The sequence below is a fragment of the Perna viridis genome, chromosome 6 (genome assembly GCF_037379345.1).
Source record: "Perna viridis isolate PV_CMFRI_1.1 ecotype Kerala chromosome 6, ASM3737934v1, whole genome shotgun sequence".
Taxonomy (NCBI): Eukaryota; Metazoa; Mollusca; class Bivalvia; order Mytilida; family Mytilidae; genus Perna; species Perna viridis.
The window spans coordinates 9,886,481-9,909,021 of NC_142450.1; the positions used below are offsets into that span (position 1 = coordinate 9,886,481).

The window sequence follows — 22,541 nt, forward strand, 5'->3', positions numbered from 1 at the left end:
TGACATACATGTACCAGTAGTCTTAAGCATGTAAAAAAACGGGGAAACAAAACTCACACTCTGAGAAATTGCACTTTATTTCCCTCATATCTGTGTTAATGCACAACTATTTATAAATGTAAAAATCACATTACAATGGTCCAACAATATGATTGTGATGAAAAATCATCGGTCAATGAGAAGCATGGTAAATATTTGGTAACGATTGTTTTATATATCTCCTTTGGATACCAGTACTTTACACATTCATTGATGTGTTTATGTTGAATACCATTCTCATGACAATGATTATATTTACAAATTTTATTTCTCAGGTTCTTTTAAGTCCTGTTGCTTGAACTGACATCAGATTCCCCAAGTTTTCTTCAGTTTTTCTATCGTCACTTCCTCTTCGTTAGTTTTATTATCATTAAAGTTCAGTCCAAATTTTGTTTCTTTGTGTCCACAGTTCTCTCCAACATACCTGTCATCCACGGGATCACTGGCTCTCTGCCACCTACAAATGAACCACTGCAGAATTACCTGAACTTAACATAATTATGGTCTTCCATACTTAATAATCTAGTTAAATTATGATAATTGAGAAATATAAGGTAAAGAATAGAGAAACACCTGGAGTTTACAAAATATGGTATAATTTATTAATTTGGCTTTTGATTATCATGAATAAGTTACAGGGCTCCAGATTTTTCTAAGAATAATTTAAGAATGGTAATTGTAGTGTATTGTATGAAGTGATGAGATATTTACCTTGTATCACAGCTGACACGAAGGTAATCAGTCAGGTTAGCAGTAGACATGTGGGCAAGACTGGAAAAAAGGTAATCAGTCAGGTTAGCAGTAGACATGTGGGCAACACTGGAAAAAACGTAATCAGTCAGGTTAGCAGTAGACATGTGGGCAACACTGGAAAAAAGGTAATCAGTCAGGTTAGCAGTAGACATGTGGGCAACACTGGAAAAAAGGTAATCAGTCAGGTTAGCAGTAGACATGTGGGCAACACTGGAAAAAAGGTAATCAGTCAGGTTAGCAGTAGACATGTGGGCAACACTGGAAAAAAGAAACAGAAAATGAAGAATTTATAGTTTCATTCAGAATAAGAGTTTTAAATCAACTTGTCAGTACTTTATTCAACTTTCATAGCAACTGACCTTAAGGTTGAAGTGTTAAAACATCTAATTTAAATTATTGGTATATAAAACGCAATAAATTACCCCATATTGAAAATGAGAACATCTCCAGCTTTGAAGTCTGAAGTTTTCCACTGACCACCAAACTTCTCAGTTATCTCCCATGGGTCTGTAGTAAACCAACCAGTTCCTGTCAAAATTAGAGATAAAAACAGCAACTTCCAGTGCACTTCTTGCATTATATATGTATCAAGTCTGGATATGGTACAGTTAAAAAAAACTTTTAAAATGCTCTTTAATTAATCACAAAAGTGCACCTGAAACACCAAATACAGGAGGTGGAGATGTACATGTATATATTCCAAGGATTAAGTGCATGCATGTAAAGTGTGGTAGACATCAACTGGAAACAACTAACTTTCAGTATCTGAGGTGGTCTGTTAGGTGATTGTCACCAAACCAAAATGAACTAAAAAGAAAAAAATGTCTGGATTGTTACTGTTTCACTTGTAAGCAATTTTAATTTGGTTCAAGGATTCATTATTGTTAATATTATTTTTTTACCTTTTAACTTGACAGCTTCAACATCAAGATGCCCATAGGTTTTCTGAAAATATTGGAAACTGGAAGAAAAAACAGTTTGTAAATGACAGTGGTCACATTAGAATAAGAAAAGTCCAGCCTATTTCCTTTCATTTTCAATTTTGGCTATCCCATTTAATGGCAAAATTCCCTTCAAATTACATCTTATCAAAGAAAATCTTAATACACAGTTCTGATTAAAACTGATGTGGAATATCTTGTGTCAAGATGACTGATTTTAATTTTTAAATTAATAAAAGTGGCTTCTTTACATAAAACATGGCACTTAATTGTGAAGGTTGTTGAATGAAGTACCTTTCTAATGAATTGGATCCTTCACACACAGCCAGACAGCCCATCTCTAAAGTAACATCTCCAAATGGAGTCCACATTGTGTAAAGATTTGGTGTCCCTCTGTTCATATATACCCTGTCAACATGTACCCCAGTGAAAGCTTCTCTATGTATACCCCTGTAATATATGTATTTGTGTGTTAACATGAGCAATGATAGAGGTACTCCTGTAAAACTGAAATATTCATATCAACCCTTGTCAACACGAAATTACCTATGTCAACCTTGTCCGTATCAATTCTATGAAACTAACCGCGTATATAAACCTGAAACATTCATATCAACCCTAATTAAATATGCTCCTCAGTGAATAACACCTGAAATATTCCGTCACCATGAATTCCAGTATTTTTGTAAACTATCCTGAACTACAGTAACTACAAAAGGTTTTTGATTCCGTTCCTCCCTACTGCAAGGATTACACCGTCAGGAAATAGGAAATAAACTATCACATAGCTGGAGTAACCACTGAACAAAATATATATACATGTGAAAATATTGTCAATATCTAGTAACAAATCTCGCTAGACATACCTCAACCATTTAAAATCAAACGTCCTAGGTTCTTCGCCCAATAATCTTCTGAAGAATCCAAACGCTAAATTACAAAGTATTGTTAGAATGTAACAATTTTGATATTGGCTATACATTTTGAGCATACCGGTACATGAATATAAGAATAATAAATGAAGATATTAAATGTAGCTGTCCACTCGCGCGATTAAATCAAGATTTATAGAAAAAAATTAAAATAGTAGAATGTTTCTTGATGACATTATCTCAGCTGCCTGTATCATCGTATTTCTCTCCAATATGGACAACAAATTGTCCAGAAGAATTCAAGGAAATGGTATTATATTAATGCGAATGACAATTCCTGACAATAGGTCGACAATGTGTAACCGGACCTTAGATCGGAGGGTAATGCTTTACATTACCCTAAGTATATATAGCCCCCCTCCCCCTTGACAAAATTTCCCGGCAATACTATACTCCTACAACGTAAGAGGTTGGAATTTCGTTCCTCCATGTCAGAAAATAGCTTGCCAGACAACCTCTAGCATTGCTGGAGTAGGCAATACTACAGCTTATGTTCTAAAGTTCATAGGGCAAATACGCTTGGATCAAAATCGGGGAACTAATTCAGTGTAAGTAGTACTCAATACAATTCCATTAAACTGCATTCATCTTATAATAACTAAAGTATCTTTAAACCTTACGTCTAGGGCCCTCTAAAACCATTTTCACAGCATCCTCGTGTGTAATATTCCTGTCGCCCTAAAAGAAACCCAAAGTTGAGTGATCAGATCTCTAGACTTATTAGCATATCGTAATTCTTTAAAATACTGTAACCATGGTAATTGAAACCAAGAAACTTAAAATCAAACGTCTCATGTAATATCAACAACAATTGTTACAAGATGTTACTTTATCAATTATTTCATGGAATTCGGAAAGGGCTACTCGTCGATGAAATTCTGAATTCAATGCATTAGCTTAGAAAACCATTAAACTAAACTGATATATACGTATGTTTGGTCTTGTACGAAATATACCAAACCTCCATGAAAGGGATACAGCCTTTTCCACACCTCGAATCTAAGACTCCATCAGGCCAAGGTTCCACGATTTTTCCATCACCTAAGTCATTAACAAACTGCAATACTGCCTGTCTGGCGGCTAGGACTTCTTGTCTGTCGTGTAACCCGCGAATAAATATGTACCTAAAACAAAATAATTTTAAATCATAGAACCTGTATCACTTGGTGTAACAACACTATAGTTAACGCTGACCAAACCGCCTTAGCTATACATAGCTTTGTCGTGTCTGGTTAAGACTTGGTATTTCACAGTAAAGGCGACATAGGTCATATCCCGTTAGACAGAGGGAAAAAAACGGTAATACGCAAAATACATAAAGAGTAAACGAACAATGCGAGCTTCAAACTCGCTTATAAAAACTGAGATGTAAGGGTTAGCTGATGTACCAACGGCATCTTTTAGATTTTCAAAGTTGCGTGTTTATATCAATTGTGATATACTGTATGCTAACGTGGAAAGCATAACAAATAAAACTAACTTGTCCTTTATGTGGGGGCGGAAAAATCTGTCGCTGTATATTTGTCAGAACTTCCAGGGGGATATGGCTTCGATGTTAAGAAACACATAGCGTCATTAAAAAGACGAGTTTAGAGACGATGACTAAAGCGTGTTGAAGCTATCTTAGGAGAATGGAAAATTGACGATTGAGAATGAAAAGTAATGACGTCTGATAGTTGGTGTGCATACTGACCCTTGGTATATGTCAGTTCATTATAGGAGTCTATAGGAGTAACTATCGACCAGCAGAACACACATGTACACATGATATTATGCCTTAAAATATGTACATGTATGAACTACATTTTCTTACCCTTTTGTTTGTAGTTCTTTATGCAGTGCCTGAACGTCATCTAACAAATGGTTACAATCCTGCAACTGTTGTAGTTTCTCTGAAGGAAACTCGACGAACTGTGTTCCTAACTTAACAGATCTTGTCGCCATATCTCTGCAGGTACATGCATATAATATATAAATGTGACAATACACAACATGTAAACAACCAACTAAAAATAGAATTCTACTGTTCAGGTGACCATGATCAATATAACGGAAATAAGCTACAAAAGGGAGCTTTCAATGTGTCAACTGAATGTAGAAATACGATTTAGATTAGCATTGATAATGAAACCACGTAAAGCTGTCAAACAGTTTGTTTGAATAATGAAGAATATACACCCGGGAGACTATATAGTAAATATGTTTTAATACAATTAAACAAATGAAGTATCCTGAATCCGGGTTCCTTGTTAATGATTAACGATGCACCAGACTTTAATTAATTTTACAGCAATGGTTTACATGACATCATATAGTACATGTACATTTTACATGCCAAGTTTCAAAGATGTTCGAAAAATTATTAACGACAACGACACCGACGACGGACGCCAAGTGATGGCAATAGCTCACCTGGCCTAGCTAAATATAAAATCCTCCCCACCCGCCCCATATTTTTGTGAAGGTTGGATGAAAATCTACCATTTAAGTTTTCAGGCCTAACTAGTGTTATACTGTGTGGCAAGAAAAAAAAATGAAGTTCCGCAAATGGTAGAAAAAATAATGTTGAACATGTATTCTGTTTCATAAAAAAAAAGTTTAGAAAAAGAAAAGAAGAGGAGAGGAAGGTCCTATACACACAGTGAATGTATCATTAAGTCAGAAACTGTCATTCAACATGTTAAATTATGAATAAAGAGGTGTGTAATATACGTCTTTAATATTATATAATTAACATTTTACGGTTTAATGCTAATTTAATGGTAATTGAAATACAATCATGAAGTTGTTCATAAATTATATTGTAATATATTTGAACCATAGAACAAATATAAGTGTGCCATTTTAATTAGATATAGTATACAATCAAGAATTCACTAATAGACTACTTCCTGCCTATAGCTGATATATTTTCGGATGCTAAACGGACAATATATACAAGATGATTGACCATGCATGATTGTAGCGTGGGCTGCTTCCCTGCACGAATCCAACACTTTCTCCTGTTATTGCAGGGGAAACTTCCATGCACGAGTCACGTCTTGTTAAGCCCATGTAAATTTCATCCAACCTTCACAAAAAATATGTGGTGGGTGGATTTTATTTTTTATTTCTTACCAGGTATTTGCTAGTCTTATTTTAGCTACTTGATGTATAGATATGTTCTAAATCCATAGCCATATCAGTTTCAGAGATGAAACATCATTTTAGTCACCAAGAAATAAAAGATTTGTGTGTGTTAGTACCTAATACAAGAAACTGAAATGAAAAAATCCTGAATGTGATATTCCCATCGCATTTTTTTTTTTTATAAATTTTTGTCAATTTTTTAATGAAAATCTACAGGTAATTAATTTTATTTGGTCGTATCAAGAATGAAATATCTAACTGAACTGAATCTTTACTTTCATACGCCCTCCATTGACATTTAAATAATATTTTCCATTTATTGTATATTGTTAAGTTGACTGGGAAAAAATCTGCCATATGCCTATAAAAAAATCACAATTCATTTTCTAATGAAAAATAATTGAAAAGAGCAGAAAAAAATTATTTAGCAACATTGAAAATCTCAAGCCCCATTCAGTATAAAAATGGTTGGTGTCTAAGATTAAGTAATAAATATTTGTGTGATATCACCTTATTGTTTACAAACATATATTTTAGCATGACAAAAACACAACTTGCGTATATTATTAATTGTAAAATTTGTTAAACAAAAAACGTCTTAAAATATGTCTGTATTGATAATATGAAACCAATAACAACATTTAAATTTATTCTGCAAAAGTAATTAAGTACCATTCTGTGTAAGAATCAGGCAATGGGTGGAACATCATTTTTGCCTAAAATATATTCAGTACATCTAGGAAACAACCCAAAAGCTATTTAAGTTTATTCTAAAGCACTTGTGGCGTAGATATTTATAGGAAAAGAGTGCAGGAAAATTTTCCCGCAATTTTTTAGTATTGCATTTCAATTACATTTGACCTATCAATATCTGAAAAAAGCAAATTTTACTAACACTTTCATGGTTATTTCTGGTGGTTATCAGGTATAATTAAGTGGTTAAGGCAATAAAATTTCTGTGTTTTTTCCTTCATGTGCTACCCCTTATATACATTTTGCCCGATTCTTAGACGGAGAAGTACTCAACATCTCAGCTATGGAATATATCCAATTTTTTATTGAACATAATAGATCTAAATTGATGACAGCTGAAGACAGTAACAAAACATCAGATGACTCAGAAAAAAGGAGATAGTGGAAAGATGTCCACTGAAGAAAGAAAACAGCATCAAATTAAGTTTAAGGTAGTGAAACTTTTAAATATCAGTACAAAGGATATTCATTACATGGCAGTTTCTCAAGATGGAACTCTATGGATAGGTAGTAATAATCCTAACAAGCTTCTTCATGTAAAACTTTCCTGTAATTCAGTGACAGTGTTATCTACTTTCAATATTCAACCATTCAGTTTGGCCATTTCACCTTCAGGTTCTCCTTTTATTGTAGGAGATAATCCATCTACTCTGTTGACAATATATTTTAGAAATACAATCACAAAGGATTCAAGATTTAGAATACATCCTTGGACCCTACTGTGTGTACACGTGACAAAGGTTCAGAATGTAATTGTAGGGCGTCATAAAGAAAATATAGGTGTTGTAATAGTGATGGATAAAAATGGTGAACAATTAGACAAGTATGAAATGTACAAAGGCAACACAATATTTACATAACCAGAGAACATTGCTACTACATCAAATGGAAATCTGTTTGTCCTAGATTTAATTCCAAATGAACAAAGAGGTAAAGTGGGAGTAAAAAAAGTGGAGACTTATTTTTATTATGGACATGCAAATATCAACACTTAAAATACACCATTCCATCCAGTCAGTCTTCTTGTGACTCCAAAACACAATATACTTATTATAAACTTCAACACTCTACCTTCACATACTTAGCAGTGATGGGGACATTGCATAATACCACAAACTTAGAGACAATGGAGTCAAAAGACTACCTTATTCTCTGGCTCTTTCTCCATCAGGGAATATATACTAAAGAACTGTCAGTTACTTTGATGAACCAACAACTTCAGAGGCAAAGCTTTATGAAATAGAATATTCTGGTGTTTAAATAGCAACTATTCTGTGCAAGTTTTTGTAAGAATCAGGCAAAATGGTAAAAATCAGAAAACCCACAGATCCGACAATATAATTTCAATCAAGGATGCTTTCTCTATTTGATAAGACCTTTATTTTATCTCTACATTACTAGATTTGCTCAGAAAATTTTTCAATACAATGTTAAAAAAAGTAAGTTTTTGACAGAGTTATCTGCCCTTGAAATATTTATTTTCAGTGCATTTCAATGAAATTATAACTCATTTTACCAAAATTATATGGAAAATGTTGTATTTTTCCTGGATTCTGATTGTGCAAACAGTCAAATTGAACTTTCAAAATGGTGTTTTTTTTATATACTATGTTTCACCCTTAGCCTGATTCTTACAAAAACTGGGACTTAAATATTTTATAAAGCTAATCTAGTGTGCTTTATATTAAAATATTTAACTTTGCAATTTTATTATTCCATACAGTACCAGAACTGGCCTAATATAGTCAGGTGAAGCTCCCCTTTTTGATGTGCCACTCTGTCTTTCATCAAAAAAGGCAATAAAAAATTGTCATAAAAAAGTCATATACTGTAATTTTTTATTCAAGTTAAAACCTGTTTTTAAATTATCACTTGAATCAAGTAATAGAAAACAACAGTAGCATTAAACATTTATTTATTTTAGATGTGTAAAGAGTGCCCTTATCAATTTGGTTTAGAAAGCAAAAAAGCCTTATCTTCCAAGTACGAAATATTAATATAAAGAATATAAAGATAACCAAAGATTGTTTTAGAAATTTATGTATAAAATAATAGATATATCATGGATGACTTCATGTCATATATCAAACGTTTGGGGAAATATGATAAACTACTGGTATCTAAGTAACAAAATTTATCTAAAATTCTGCATTTCTTAGTAAAAATAGGGCAAAAATATAAAACATTGAGTGATTCCTCGCCACGTAATGATGAAAAAGGGGGATGGCAAAATGTTAAAAATGGCCTAACTAAAAAACAATATTTTGAATATGCTCAATATTAAATGTAACCTGTATTATATGATATTAAACAACGCTGCAAAGTTTTTAAAAAATTCATTGATCTGTCTTCAATTTATCATCTGGAAATTGTCAGGGGAGGGACAGACAGATGGACAGATACATAACTTTTCGGAAGTATCACTTTGTGAGGCAGGGTATAAAAACTGCATATAACAAGAATAGGTGTGGTGTATATGTCAAAGAGACAACAACCCAACCAGGATGAAAATGTCAGCCCAAGGCTACCCATTGGTCTTCTATGAACGACATACCACATGGCAGGCTGCAGCTGGCCTTAAAACATCATTATACACAGGTCAGCGAAAGAGTTGCCCCTGTATACTCAAGTAACAAAAAAAGAAACTAAAGGTGAGAATGAAACAAGACATACAGAGGCCAGAAATTCCTCACTTGGGACAGGTGCAAAAAATGTGACTGGGTTAAGGTATTGTGGAGTGATCACAACCCTCGCCCTTTATAATCTGAACACTGTGGAAAAAATATTACACAATTAAACACCTAAAAATCAGTTCAAAAAGGTCTGAGCCCCTTGTTACAGTGGAAATAAAGAAACTGAATATAAATTACACAAACGTACAAACTAACTAACGTAACTACTAGCAGTTAACCAACATGCCAGCTCCAGACCTGCTTAAACCTACAAAAAGTCATGTCCCCATCGTATGTAAAATCAATCTCAATTCTTCCCATGTGGGATTGAGAATAATGGTACATCATAAGTCATACAATAAGGACACAACCCATATCATGCCAAGAACTGCTTTTAAATATACTAAGACTCTATGAGTGAATCAATGTGAATACCAAAAAATGCTATCCTCAACGATTTGACAATATCATAATTACATCCCTTAGAAATGAGCATATTCAAAGGTTTAGATAACTTAATAGGTGAGTATCAAACTATATTTTTTTAGTCACCTAATATTACCTAGGTATACAAAATGTCAGAATTTGTTTCCATGATACTGAATAAAATATCGGAAATTCAATACAATGTCTTCTGCAAATGAATACACAGCCAAATGTACCACACAGAGGCTAAATTCATAATCATACTAATATAATTATTTACATATGACAGTCATATGATTCTCATATGTTAACTCTAGTTTGGACACATATGTGCATATTATTATCATATACTCATCATATCATGCTCCATTCATATGTGAATCATATGTTGCTAACCATATGATTATAATTTGTTATAAATTTGCATTTTTGTGAATGTTAAATTTTATCTTATCTTATCTTAAGAACAACTACTCATTTTAGGTTTCAACAGTTTCATACACTGGTACCACAACTTAATGCTATGCATTTTATAGTAACGAAGTATACAAACTAGAAATTATTTGAATTTGGAATTACAGTGAACTCCACTTAATCGCATACCTGTTAAATGCATAGAAACTCAAAGAACAAAAACATTTCCATATAAAACATTCCTCTTATTTCCATAACACAATACCAAAAAAATAGAAATTTCTGCTTAAATGCAGAAATATACTCAAAAATGTACCTTTATGGGTAAAACAGCAAAATATCGCAAGTGGAATACCTCGGTTTTCTCAAGAATTTTGTTTTTACGACAAAATTTTCCCTCTCATTTGACTAGACACTACGGCAGTAATCTAATTAGACATGATGAAAGAATTAATCCCTTGAAATGCTAATTTCTGTCAATTGCATATTCCTGTTACATGTAATTGCATTTTTTTCCTGACAAATAGTCTATGCAATTAACAAGAATCCACTGTATTTTGGAATTTAGAAAATGAGAAAAAAATAATTTGTAAAACTAATCTTTTTTAAGGGGTAAGTCATGTCGGCATGGCTAAGGGGTAAGGTTAGTAAGCTAACAGAAAGCAAGTAACATACTAACTCCCTCAGTCATGGCAGCATAACTAACCCCCTTAGTTCATATTACAAATTATTTTTTAACTCATTTTCTTAAATATTGAATAATTCCAAATTAAAATAACATATGTACGTTGTTTACATAACTATGAGGACATGATACAAGTACTTGTTTTTTTTACACACCATGGAAAAGCATTGTGTTGATTAATTTTTTGTGAACAATATTGTCCAGGATGTCATTACTTCAATAAAAGATTATCAATACTATATTTTTCATTCTGATACTCAGTCAAAACTTAAATAGTGAGACCAAACGATCCCACAACGAAAAGAAAATAAGAATTGTTTAAAACTGAAAGAGAGCTATAGAAAGAAACTCTCACAAGTTTTATGAAAATTAGTACAAGCATTTTTGAGTTATTGTGCAAAGTTTGAACCACATACAGACAACAATAAATCACAATACATCCTTGCATAGAAAGGAAGGCTTATATAAATGGAACAATTAATACATAATATATAACTTTTAGTCCCAAGGATATAATGCTTAAATTTCAACTATATTGTTAAAATATGACATTGTCACTACATTTACACAATAAAAATGTAGATGATTGGCCAATGGAGATAAGTCAAACCACAATATACTACAATACAACTTTTCATTTTCATTTTATTAATAAATTAAATTATGTTTATACATCAATCAATAAAATCAACAATTAATTTCATAATGACAGACATAGCCCCTGGTATGGCAGGTATGGCTACTACCAATAATTTTCATAAGTACAGCATGCCATACCTAAAATTCTCCTCAAATTTATTTTAAAATAGGGTATTTCACGACTGCCACCAGAGCCCCCTGGCAAGGTGCCATTTTCGCTGTACCAAATCCAGATTTGGATGCTATGCCTCAGAATATATATTGCATGAAATGTCCCTCACACAGTCAATGTATAAGGTCAGTTGTTCACCAAGAAGATGATTCATAACACATTGTAGAATGTAATGCAGATCTTGACAAATGTTGATCATATCAAAGAATCAGTGTTAAATTATTTGAAAGTTCATATCTACTTAAATTCGCCTAATAGTTGTTATTTCTTCTATCCATAAATTCATTATTACATAGCCCTTTCTTCTAGCCTGACTACTGATATTTTGTTAATAGTATAAAATGAAAGCTGAAGTACACTGCCTTTAGTCAATTACCAGTGAATTATCATGCTGCAAAGCACATAATTATATTAGCCTCGAGTGAACAGTGACTGTAACAGATGCTATTTAAAAATGCTCAGTGGTCAGGATAATGAACATTTTCTAATGAATTACAAATATTAAGAATCTACATTCATCATGATACAGACAGTTTACTTTTTGATGCAATATCCCTGAAAAAATTCTCTCTTTTTAAATGTAAATGTTGCATAAATTTGTCCACTCTCAACTCTCTTTCCCTTTCGTACTGTGTAACAGCAGTGTGTATTGATGGCTCTGACTGGTCCATTAATTTAGCTATCATTTGGTAGTCACTTTCCCTTTGTAATCTTTTCTGATTGGAATCATTACTTTCTATGGCTCTCTGCAATATAAATGGAAAATATCTTAAAACATGGACATATCAGTGTTAAACAAAAATACTTGTGCATGGAAAGTTGTATTGTGGAGAAGTTCAAAATTTTAGAGTCATTCAAAGGGAATGATACTTTACAGATTTGGTTAGCTCATTTTTTAACTTCAGTTGGAAAGCAAAATTTTACCACACTCTTAATTAATAAAATATTCCAATGACTTCAATGAATAATTTTTCAAGTTTATGTGAAACTTTCAATATTTCACTAGACATTTAGTCTGAGATTTCTATTCTAATACTAGATCATACTTGTGGAAGTATTTGAAATGCTGTAAATATTAAGACATTTAGTTTGAACCTAAATGAATCATTTCTGGAAACAACTGACAGATCAATGGGTTATCACAGACCGTATTACATGCTTAAAACGGTCTTATAGGTTTAGTACATGTATTTGTACACAAACAGTATACATAAAACAAAATTAACACACAAACTTTAAATGACCTAATTTTTTATCACTGGGACATATATGCAGAGATAATCAAACGAAACCCGAGTTAACTTCTACTTTCTCCTAAACTTTACAGCTTTAGGAAGATGATTTTTTTTTGTTACTTTGTCAGAATTGAAATGAAATTCTGTGAAACCAGTCTAAAGAAAATCCTAAAAAAAAGTAATCAAGGGAACCAAGGTTATAGCGGTAATCAAAAGAATGTAATCCAGGGACAAAGACCAGACATGGAAAACAGACATTCACAACAAAGAACATAAAGTAACTAAAATCATACATACAAAGTAACAATAGTAAATGAGCAACTCGGACTCCACTAAAAACTGGGAGCATGGACCAGGTGCACTGGTAGGGTAAGTGTCCTCTGCTTTTCTAGAAACACCTGCCGAGTTGCTCATAAAAAGTAAGTCTGGGGTAGACAAACGAGAAAAGGAAAACTATGACCCGTTGAATACATCACTTTTCATGGTGCTGATGGATACACCATAATGATCCACGAGTCCACGACAACGACCACAAAACTTCTGTAGTGATGACTTCAATCTTGTAGCAACATAACCCTGTTCCAGAAGCCTATTTGTTAGAGTTCTAGCGCGATACAAAAAGTCTGCGAAGTTTCGGCAAGCTCCGGCATAACATATGAGTTGTGATATGAACACTCCATACGCAGGAGCCGAAGGGATGTTGCCACAGATGAAAGGAAAGTTAACAATTCTGAATGAAAAGTCATCATGTTTGTCGTAAAGTTTGGTCAATAGTTTTCCTTTACCATCGATTTCTAAGTGTAGGTCAAGATATGAGGCTGACTTCACAGTGTCTGCAGTATCCTTTATCTCAAATTCTTTTGGGTAGATGCGATGTATCAAATCCCGGAAATTAGGATTGTTTAAAGATAATATGTCATCTATAGAGCGGAAACTGAGATTGAAGGATCTAGCCAAACGATATTCTTTCTTTCTGATCAGTTCAGCTATAAAGTCAGCCTCATAAGAGTGAAGGAATACGTCAGCAAGTAAAGGAGCACAATTTGTTCCCATTGGAATGCCGACCATTTGTTGAAAAACACGTCCACCACACTGGACAAATATGTTGTCGATTAAAAATTCCAGCATTTTGTAAACATCTTCCTCTGTATATTTGGAAGATGATTTGGAATTATTTCTTACAAAGTCTGAGGAATCTCTACCAAGAACTATATATTTGTATCTAGGTGTACCATCTTTTTTTGGAAAAACGACGATGTATAGGTTACAGACCACCAATTCAACCAATGAGCATTTGGAACGTACAGTCCTACGTAGAAATTACCCCTGTTCCTCATAGTGCTGTGAAAAAAGTTCTCATCTCATTTAAAAAATTTAAACAGTTTCTGAAAGGAAAAACATTCCTGTACATTTTATAGGTGCATTTTGCTTCTTGTGATGTGAAGCCTAATCTCCATAAGGATTTCTAAATATACCCCTATCTTGTGAAAACACTGGGATTTCCCATGCTATTTATAGACACTTCACTTCTGGTGACCAGTACTGCACTGCAAGTCTGCTAACCCCACATGCCATTCTGAGGATTGTGAGCTGACATATGTAGAATCATGCTGATATATAGTCCTCTGCAGGTTAAAGTTAAGGTAAAGTCCAGAGAAGCCATTGAATATTGTGAAATTAGCATAGAAGCCTATGGGAAGTGGAATTAGTGGTTTCTAGCCTGTAATGTTTTAAGTCAGGATTTTAACTGAGTATGGGGAATAGAAGTATACAGTGTTGAAAAATCATAGGTTTTAATGCTATTATATTCAGATAATAGTCTTGAACTGATTGTCTCCAAAAGATCTTTCGAATTTTTCAGGATCCACATTGAATTTATACCACTACGGGAGTAACAAGTGTTGAGGTAGGACTGTAGACCCTCTTTGACAGTTGTGAGTATAGAAGTTAAAAGTTCTGAAAGGGGTTTGGTGGTACATTTTGCAGATCCAGCTATGAAACGTTGTTTGTATGGATTCTTGTGAAGTTTAGGAATCCAGTACATAGACGGTAAATCACAATCATCGTCCTTGGTAGAAAGACCAAAAGACGATAGCACAGATTTATGGTTTTCCACAATCTCTTCTTTGGAGAGAGTGGTAGCAGTGTAGGTCCTATCACTACTATTATTTTCTACATCTACCTCTGATAATAAACATTGGATATAAAACGTTTTGCAGACAAAAACAATGTTGTTTTGGGCTTTGTCTGCTGGTGCGACAACATACTTGTCATGTATAGTAGACAATGTTTTTGCTACATCGGAGTCTTTGAAAACTGATGTAGCCTTGGCACTCATTGACCTACTTAAAACCTTCATTCGTTTCAAAATTAAAGACCTCACGGCCTTTAACCACTCTGACAGAGAATCAATGTCTTCTTGTTCTCATTTTATCCTTTTTCTTGCATAGTCCTCGACGGCATCCATAAGAACTTTGAAGTTACAATTCCAATTTATGGAGCGTGGTTCACGGTACTTGGGACCTTTAGAAAGGATATTACGCAGAGATTCGTTTTCGATAATGGTTAAATCTCCCGTAACGATGTGACCAGAGGGACCATATTTGAATGGAGAGGTTTTGCAAGAACAGTCAGGTGGTTTAGCCTTGAAGTCCTCAATCTCAAGGTTCTGCAATAGCCTTTTATAATTGAAAATTTTGGATGCGATGGGTGAAGTATAGGAATATGAAATAATTGGTATGGATTTGTCTTTGAAATATGGGGGAATTTTGTTGGTAACGTTTTTGTGATGGAGAATGTTAGCCAAATTAATTGCATCTATACCTTTGTTGACAAACTGTGTAAATCAAAAGAATGTAATCCAGGGACCAAGATTCGACATTGAGAACAGACACACACAACAAAGAATATAAATCAAAATAATATGTACAAAGCAACGAAATTAAATGAGCTCTTGGACTCCACTAAAAACTGGAAACCTGAGTAAACCAGATATCTTTTGAAGTCTACACATATTAGTTTCAATATGTATTGACTGAAAAAATCATTTAGCCCAAAAGGGGTGCAGTTGAGACAGGTTCCACCGTATAAAATGTGACTGTGCATTACTCCTAATTTGTTACCTGAATTTCTGTGTAATTCCTTTGATAATGGAACATACATGCATATAGATGCCATCTACTGAATTCAGGCCATAAAACTTTAACAAAGGCTAAGCAACTGTAGGCAGTCTGTAAATGTTATAAAATAATAAGTCAAATAAAAAAACTTTACATTGGTGAAGAAAAAAAAAGAATACCCTAAGTTCCAATAGAAACAACCCTTTCATATAGTACTAAAACCTTATTTTGTAAACTAATGAGAGTTTTGAATTTTAATATTAAACTGTATGACAGCTTATTTTGGCAGGTATAAAATTTTGAGATTTTGAGGTGAAAAGGTACAGGAAAAAATTTGGTGTTTCTCATTTTCGTGAATGCTTATTTGTGCATTGAGCTCTTAAGTCCACAGTTAATATTCTACTGAATTTCTTTTGGCATTTTTAGACAGACCAAAATAGGCAAAAATTCAAATCCCATTAAATTAACCAGCTATACTGTAATTTCTTGGTTTTATACAGAAATTACTGTAGATATTAACAGACCCTGTGGGGTAGTCAATGAGCAAGTTTATGTGAAGAAATCCTTCTGTTCCATACCAAGCCTTACTTCTAGGATGTATGTCATTGTCCCACACTGCCACAGTGAACAAAAAAGGGCCTAGTCTTGTAGTTTTTAAAAGCTGTACAAACTTCTTAATGATGGATATTGCAAAGGTAAATTATAGATCAACTTGTTTCCACAATAGTAATATTTAAGCTTAGTAACATCTTACCTGCCATAATAAAAAATCACTAAGTCTAACTTCACCAGATGTTCTTATTAATAAATCAGGACTAGGAGAGTCCCCTGTATATAAACAACGCCCTAATAACTCTTCTGTTATGTCACTGAAAATTAAAGTTATTATCAAAATATAAGCTAGAATTACAATGCCAAAAATAAACTAGAAAAACCAAAAAATGAAATGCTACAGGGCAGAACTTTAGTTTGGCGTCTTTTCATATTAACATTTTGAATAGATTGTTGCTTTCCTACTCTTTCTTCCTTTACAGCATGTAAGGTCTTTGTCAAAGAAACTATACTATGAGTTGAACAGCATGGAAAGTCATCTTAGACAAATTAATACTTTTACACTATTCTCTCATTCTTCTTGCTTAAATTAAATTATATTTATAAAACTCTCAATTCCTAATAATGACTTATTCTAATATAAATTTTATTTTCTATGGTAAAATTTAAAACTGAAGAATGCAGAAGATAGAACTGACGACGTAGAAATCAGAAAGACAATTTTAGCAAGAATTTTTTAAAATCAGGTTTTGGTATTGTTTTAAACCCCTTTTTCTTTAAAAAGTCCCAGGTTTTGTTATTATTTTGAACTCACCTTTCCTTAAGAAGTCCCAGAGAAACACCTTCTGCTACCTCCTTCATAGCTGTGCATATTTCATCTCTTGATGTGTAGGCAAAACACACATTGAGGGTAGCTCTACAAAACAAACACACATTAATTATAGCTCTGTGAAACAAAATGCTTTGCAGAGTGCAGGAGGATATGCCTGCAGAAGTTGAACCTGGAATAGATGGGGCAAATATAGACACAAAATTCAAGCTTGATACTGCTCTCGATTTTGACTTTTATTAAACGCATTACACAGGATAACATTTTGACCATAATGAAAGTGGTCAAATAACAAGACTTTTAAAAATAACATGAACAGACAATGGGCTCTCTATAAATCCCAGAATTTGTTACTGAAGGGTATCATAAGTAAAAATCAAAACCAATATCAAAGAAATAAACATTTTATGACTATGATGGAAGCATTTTTGAATTTTGAACTTGAGTGTACTTTTTGTTCTGATGACCTTTCTGATCATTCAATCAGATTTCATCTTTCATGATTTTGAAAGCATTATTCAAATGGGAAAAAAAAAACAAGGATTCTGAAAAGGCCATCTAAATAGAAAGTAGAATGGACTGTTGTTAGATCCTACATGCAGTGACTGAAAAAAACAATTGATAGGTCTTATTTCAATTAGATTAAGAGATGCATAGGTGTAGCAATTATTTCACACTTCTCCATCAGGTTATAATTTTCAGTCTTCTTATTTTTCTCAATGTATTTATTCAGTGTGCATGCTTCTAGTTCAAAAACAATAGTTACAAGTATGTTAAGGATCCATGCTGACAAGACTGAAAAGAGCCACTCACTTTAGGTTGTGGAGCAAACAACTACTATATATAGATACATATATTAAATTGTTGCAAAAAAATTGTTGACTGTGAAAGTACTGTTATCTTGTATATCAATGAGTCACAGAATATAATTTAAAGTGGGTAAGTTTCTTTGTTCACTGTGGTATAGTTTTCCTCTTTCCTCTACCTCAGACGCGACAAATAAGCAACTTGGCAGGTGTTTCCAGAAAAGCAGAGGATGCGTCAACTTTTGGTATTATTTCCTGTACCTACCTTGTGTTATCTTCAGAGGATGTGACAACCTCAGCAATAATTTCCTGTACCTACCTTGTGTTACCTTCAGAGAATGTGACAACCTCAGCTATAATTTCCTGGATATCATAAGGTAACAGACTTATATTACCAAGAACACGAACACACACTCCATACTCCTGGATTTTATCTCTGCAAAAGGTTATTCACAACATTAAAGAGTACCATAATATGTCTAGACGGGGGTGTAAAAATGTACATATATTTTAAATATTCAGAAAAAGCTAGGTTAAGGTGATCTAATTAAAAGCTGATCTCACATTTCTCCCTCTTTTCTGTTATGTCCCATTTGTATTGTCTTGACAAAAAATGGGGAAGGACAATGTATTATCAGTTCTGCATTATTACTATTGTTTTATACATGTACATGTATGTCTTGTTTTGTTTTCACCTTTAGTTTTTTATGTTTCTTGAGTACACAGGGGCAATTCTTTTGCTGTACCTGTGTATGATGATGTTTTGGGGCTGGCTGCAACCTGCCCTGTGGTATGAAGATTTCCTAATTGCTCATTAAAGATCAATGAGTAGCCTTAGGCTGACATCTTCATTCCGTTGGTGTTTTTGTCTCTTTAACATATACAACATATCTATTCCCGTTATATTGTACATCAGAAACATATTTGAAGTTAGTTTCATCTTGAAATAAAAATTAATAATGAAAACAAAAGTAGTGAATCTGTAAGTTATCTTCCCTTTCTATCTCTGATTTTTTTCTTCAATACCAAAACTTACTTTTCTTCCATCAACCTTTTAAATTTTTTTCTTGCCAACTCCATTAAACAATCAACCTCTTCTTTAGAACGTTTAAAATTTTCTATACTAAATGCATAAACAGTGACCTCTGTTATTCCAAGATCTAAACACCACTCTAAGACCTACAAAGGGAGACAATCTATTAAAAACATGTTAATGAAAATGAGTGGATGAGTATAATTCTTGATCTCTTATCTTTTTGATGGTTGGGACCAGTATGAGATGAAAATCATAAAAGTGTTGTTATTTCTGAAATGTACATTTGAGTAGTTATTGATGAAAAAAATCATAGAAAATTAATTTAAAAAAGAGATATATGTAAAAGTATTACTAAATGTGAACTTTTAGATACAATGCATGTATAATTTATCCTGGATTTAATCATGGATTTCAGAAAATCAATTTTGATTACATAACATACATGTATACACTGTTACTTTTTGACTTTAAGTGGTACAAAAATACCAATCATATTAATATTGCAAATTCCGATGTTGTACACATGCTTCAAGAATCAACCTCTCATCAGCATCATTAGAATCAAATACATACATTGTTAGAAGATGTAAACCCAAAAACTAAGAAGAACATGATACTTAAAACCAAAACCATCGAATTGGAAAGCCAAATCCATCATGTGCAATACAAGGAATTACACTCATTATTTTGGTATCTTCACATTTGTAATACAGCAAATTTTGATAAATGGAATATGATATAGTATATGGTGTCAGACGAGTCTGACTACTGGGTTGGTGAGAACCCTCAGGGACCTTTGGGCCACCAGCAGTAGCACACACCCAGTGTTTATCAAATACAAAAATACCAATCAAAATACCAATTAATGTGGATATTCAAGGAGTAACCTCTCATCAGCAGCATTAGAATCAAATACATAGAAGATCTAAATCCAGAAAGTAATTGTATAAACATGTAATATAAAATATCTGCCTGCGACAGAAAATACCCATACCTCAGTTAATTTGTCAAATCCTTTCAGATGACCCTCAGCTCTTTCCATACTGTTCTTTACAGCAAACCTTCTGTTACCATCCATAATAACAGCAACATGTTTAGGAATGGGCCCTGATTTTACAATATGATTACACAGCCTGTAATACCAAGGCTTTGGTCTCTCCGGAAACCAAGTTGACATCTTGGATCTAAAATAAATTCAAATGTTGTTGTTTTTTTTCCATGTATTATTGTAATAGTATTCTTTATTTAGATGTAAGACATATTAGTGGTACAGTCCAGAAAGAGACTTACAATGTATATTTAATTCTCAAATTTCTTCAGAACTTTAAGCTAAAATATATTTCTATAGGCCAATAATTTAATTTCAGAAGTAACACAGATTCTGATTGGATAAAAATTTCTTCCATCATCTCAAGAACTAAATTTGGTTATGACTATGACTCATCAAACTTTTTTAATGATTTACTCATTTAATTTTGATACTAAAATTAAATTATAGTGAATGACCGTTACATTTTTTTGTCGATTTGAAATAATCTCAATGCCCATGGTGCACACTTGAAAATAATCTGCTGTGCAGTTTACTTAGTGTGCACCTTGTGATTGAGGTTATTTCTTCATAGACCAAAAAATAATGAACAGTCACTCCTTAAATACAAGTATATATGTACATGCACACACGCAGACTTTCATGTATATGTTTTTTTTTTTTAATAAATATATCTAGATTAAATCCTGTTATATAGAAACAAATGTAGCAGATGCCAGAATGTTTCCTGTGTGAAAAAATTTCATAATTATCACTGTGAAATAAATTTTGTAATTTCAATCTTGGACTTTCTCCCGCAAAATTGTCACAATGCTAATATCGATACACAGATAACAAAATTTAAATTGATGCTGAAAACAGCAATAAGTTATGGAGAAAATCTTTACATGTAGAGTAATGATGAGTAACCAAAACATAGTTTCTTGAGCCAAAGAGGCTTGAAGATCTAACTTGCATGGAACTCATTAAATCTAGGCATTTTTCTGCATTAGTGATCATATTTGGGTTATTCAATCTTTACAATCATTTATTTTATCACAAAATGTATAGCACATTGTCTTCTTCTATCACAAGAACACAATTGATAGGTTGAAAATGACATTGCAAGTGACAATGCAACTTAGCATTTCACTTGGAAATGTTGTTTCACTTGGAAATGTTGAGGAATGACTACACAATCACCTATTTAAAGTTTTGCACTTTAAATAAAGTTGAATTGGATGCAAAGTGGATGAAAGAAAATAAATCCAATCTATGCTTTTTCTGATAAACCGTATACTACTGAATGTTTGTGTGAACTTTATAGTTTGAATATTTGTTTATGGTGGTATACATGTGTAAATGAAAGAGTCTGCAAACCATGTCTTTGTCTGTGAATAAATAAACAGAACCTTATAGTTTCCTCATTTATTAGTCAAGAATTTAGGTACCTACCTTGAAAGTGTGATGACCTTAGTTATGAATAAAATTGTCTGTAAATAACAACTTTCGATGTATGACACTAAATTTTATACAATATAATTATTAGAAGGGAAATATCAACTTGGGGACGGATTGACCAGATAGATCGACTTGGGGGGCCAGAAAAGTATGGGTATAGATCAACCTGTGCCCGTATATAAGAACTGTACAAATGCCTCCATACATCTTCATCTGTGCAAGACCTGACAGGGTAGTCAGATGTTGAAAACCCCCATAGTAGTACCTCTATTCACATTAAATTTTTGTAGCACTTTGTCACAACTGTAGCATTTATTTTCAAATAAATAAAGTGAATGTCAAACATAAATTTAATATATTTGAATTGCTTTCACATCAGGAAAACATATTGAACACCATGAACATTGTAGGTGATGCTACATCGTGGTCATGGTGATATGACATTCACTTCAGTGTCAAGCCCATGAATCAACAATCTACCTGATGCATTTTTTTAACAGAGATAATTTCTCTGAATTTAAATCACTGGAATCTGGAGCCTTCAAATATTGACCTAGAGTCCCCCTTTTTTCGTTTAAATTGTGTTACATCATATGAAAAGATGTGTAAATCATAAAATCATTTTACATTTTTTTTAAATACAGGAAGAAAATACCTTTATAATCTCAGTTTATTTCGCACTTCGACTGCATACTGCAATTAAATGAGGGAATCACGACTAAGGGGCTATCCCGAAATTGGATGACGTAGCACCAGTTGTGTTATTCGACTTGTAAGACCGCTACTCAAAGTAGGTCAACAATTCATTCAAATGACACGTCAATATTTTGGTCTACAGTATAATATCAAATACAGTTTTGAATAAATATTACGTTTTTAAATAATACTGGTATTATATTTTCAATATTCTACAGTTCAAGC

The 22,541-nt window shown here is 33.0% G+C and overlaps 2 protein-coding genes and 1 long non-coding RNA gene across 5 annotated transcripts; 1 reads left to right on the forward strand and 2 right to left on the reverse strand.

The window, feature by feature from the left end:
• Positions 1-59: 59 nt before the first annotated feature.
• On the reverse strand, positions 60-4,696 carry LOC148613577 (uncharacterized). Of its 3 annotated transcripts, none has more exons than XM_088586991.1 (9): positions 4,479-4,696; positions 3,627-3,789; positions 3,286-3,343; positions 2,600-2,663; positions 2,028-2,183; positions 1,695-1,753; positions 1,215-1,320; positions 751-858; positions 60-496 (listed from the first exon to the last, which is right to left on the reverse strand). In XM_088586991.1, exons 1-9 carry the CDS (start codon positions 4,607-4,609, stop codon positions 346-348), a joined length of 996 nt encoding a protein of 331 aa, XP_088443117.1. In that variant the 5' UTR covers positions 4,610-4,696; the 3' UTR covers positions 60-345. The 3 variants fall into 3 exon arrangements, with proteins under 3 accessions (XP_088443117.1, XP_088443118.1, XP_088443119.1); XM_088586992.1 differs by having other exon boundaries at positions 751-810; positions 4,479-4,694; XM_088586993.1 differs by lacking the exon at positions 751-858.
• A 9-nt stretch (positions 4,697-4,705) lies between these two features.
• On the forward strand, positions 4,706-10,980 carry LOC148613578 (uncharacterized). Its single transcript, XR_015923416.1, has 2 exons — positions 4,706-4,858; positions 6,866-10,980. It is a non-coding gene; the product is annotated as an uncharacterized LOC148613578 (long non-coding RNA).
• Positions 10,981-11,371: 391 nt separating this feature from the next.
• On the reverse strand, positions 11,372-22,420 carry LOC148613579 (dehydrodolichyl diphosphate synthase complex subunit DHDDS-like). Its single transcript, XM_088586994.1, has 8 exons — positions 22,276-22,420; positions 20,127-20,316; positions 19,133-19,275; positions 18,416-18,532; positions 17,276-17,377; positions 16,664-16,778; positions 15,913-16,020; positions 11,372-12,301 (listed from the first exon to the last, which is right to left on the reverse strand). The coding sequence occupies exons 2-8, from the start codon at positions 20,307-20,309 to the stop codon at positions 12,074-12,076; spliced, it is 996 nt and encodes a 331-aa protein (XP_088443120.1). The 5' UTR covers positions 20,310-20,316; positions 22,276-22,420; the 3' UTR covers positions 11,372-12,073.
• Positions 22,421-22,541: the final 121 nt, after the last annotated feature.

Coding starts and splice junctions, on each gene's coding strand:
- LOC148613577 (XM_088586991.1), bottom strand. CDS start 4,609: ATGGCGACAAGATCTGTTAAGTTAGGAACACAGTTCGTCGAGTTTCCT. Junction 3,790..4,478: donor AAAGAACTACAAACAAAAGG/GTAAGAAAATGT, acceptor ATTTTGTTTTAG/GTACATATTTATTCGCGGGT. Junction 2,184..2,599: donor TTTGATTTTAAATGGTTGAG/GTATGTCTAGCG, acceptor CATATATTACAG/GGGTATACATAGAGAAGCTT.
- LOC148613579 (XM_088586994.1), bottom strand. CDS start 20,309: ATGTCAACTTGGTTTCCGGAGAGACCAAAGCCTTGGTATTACAGGCTG. Junction 16,779..17,275: donor CTGGGACTTCTTAAGGAAAG/GTGAGTTCAAAA, acceptor TTTAATTTTCAG/TGACATAACAGAAGAGTTAT. Junction 12,302..15,912: donor GGAATTACACAGAAATTCAG/GTAACAAATTAG, acceptor TTTATATTGCAG/AGAGCCATAGAAAGTAATGA.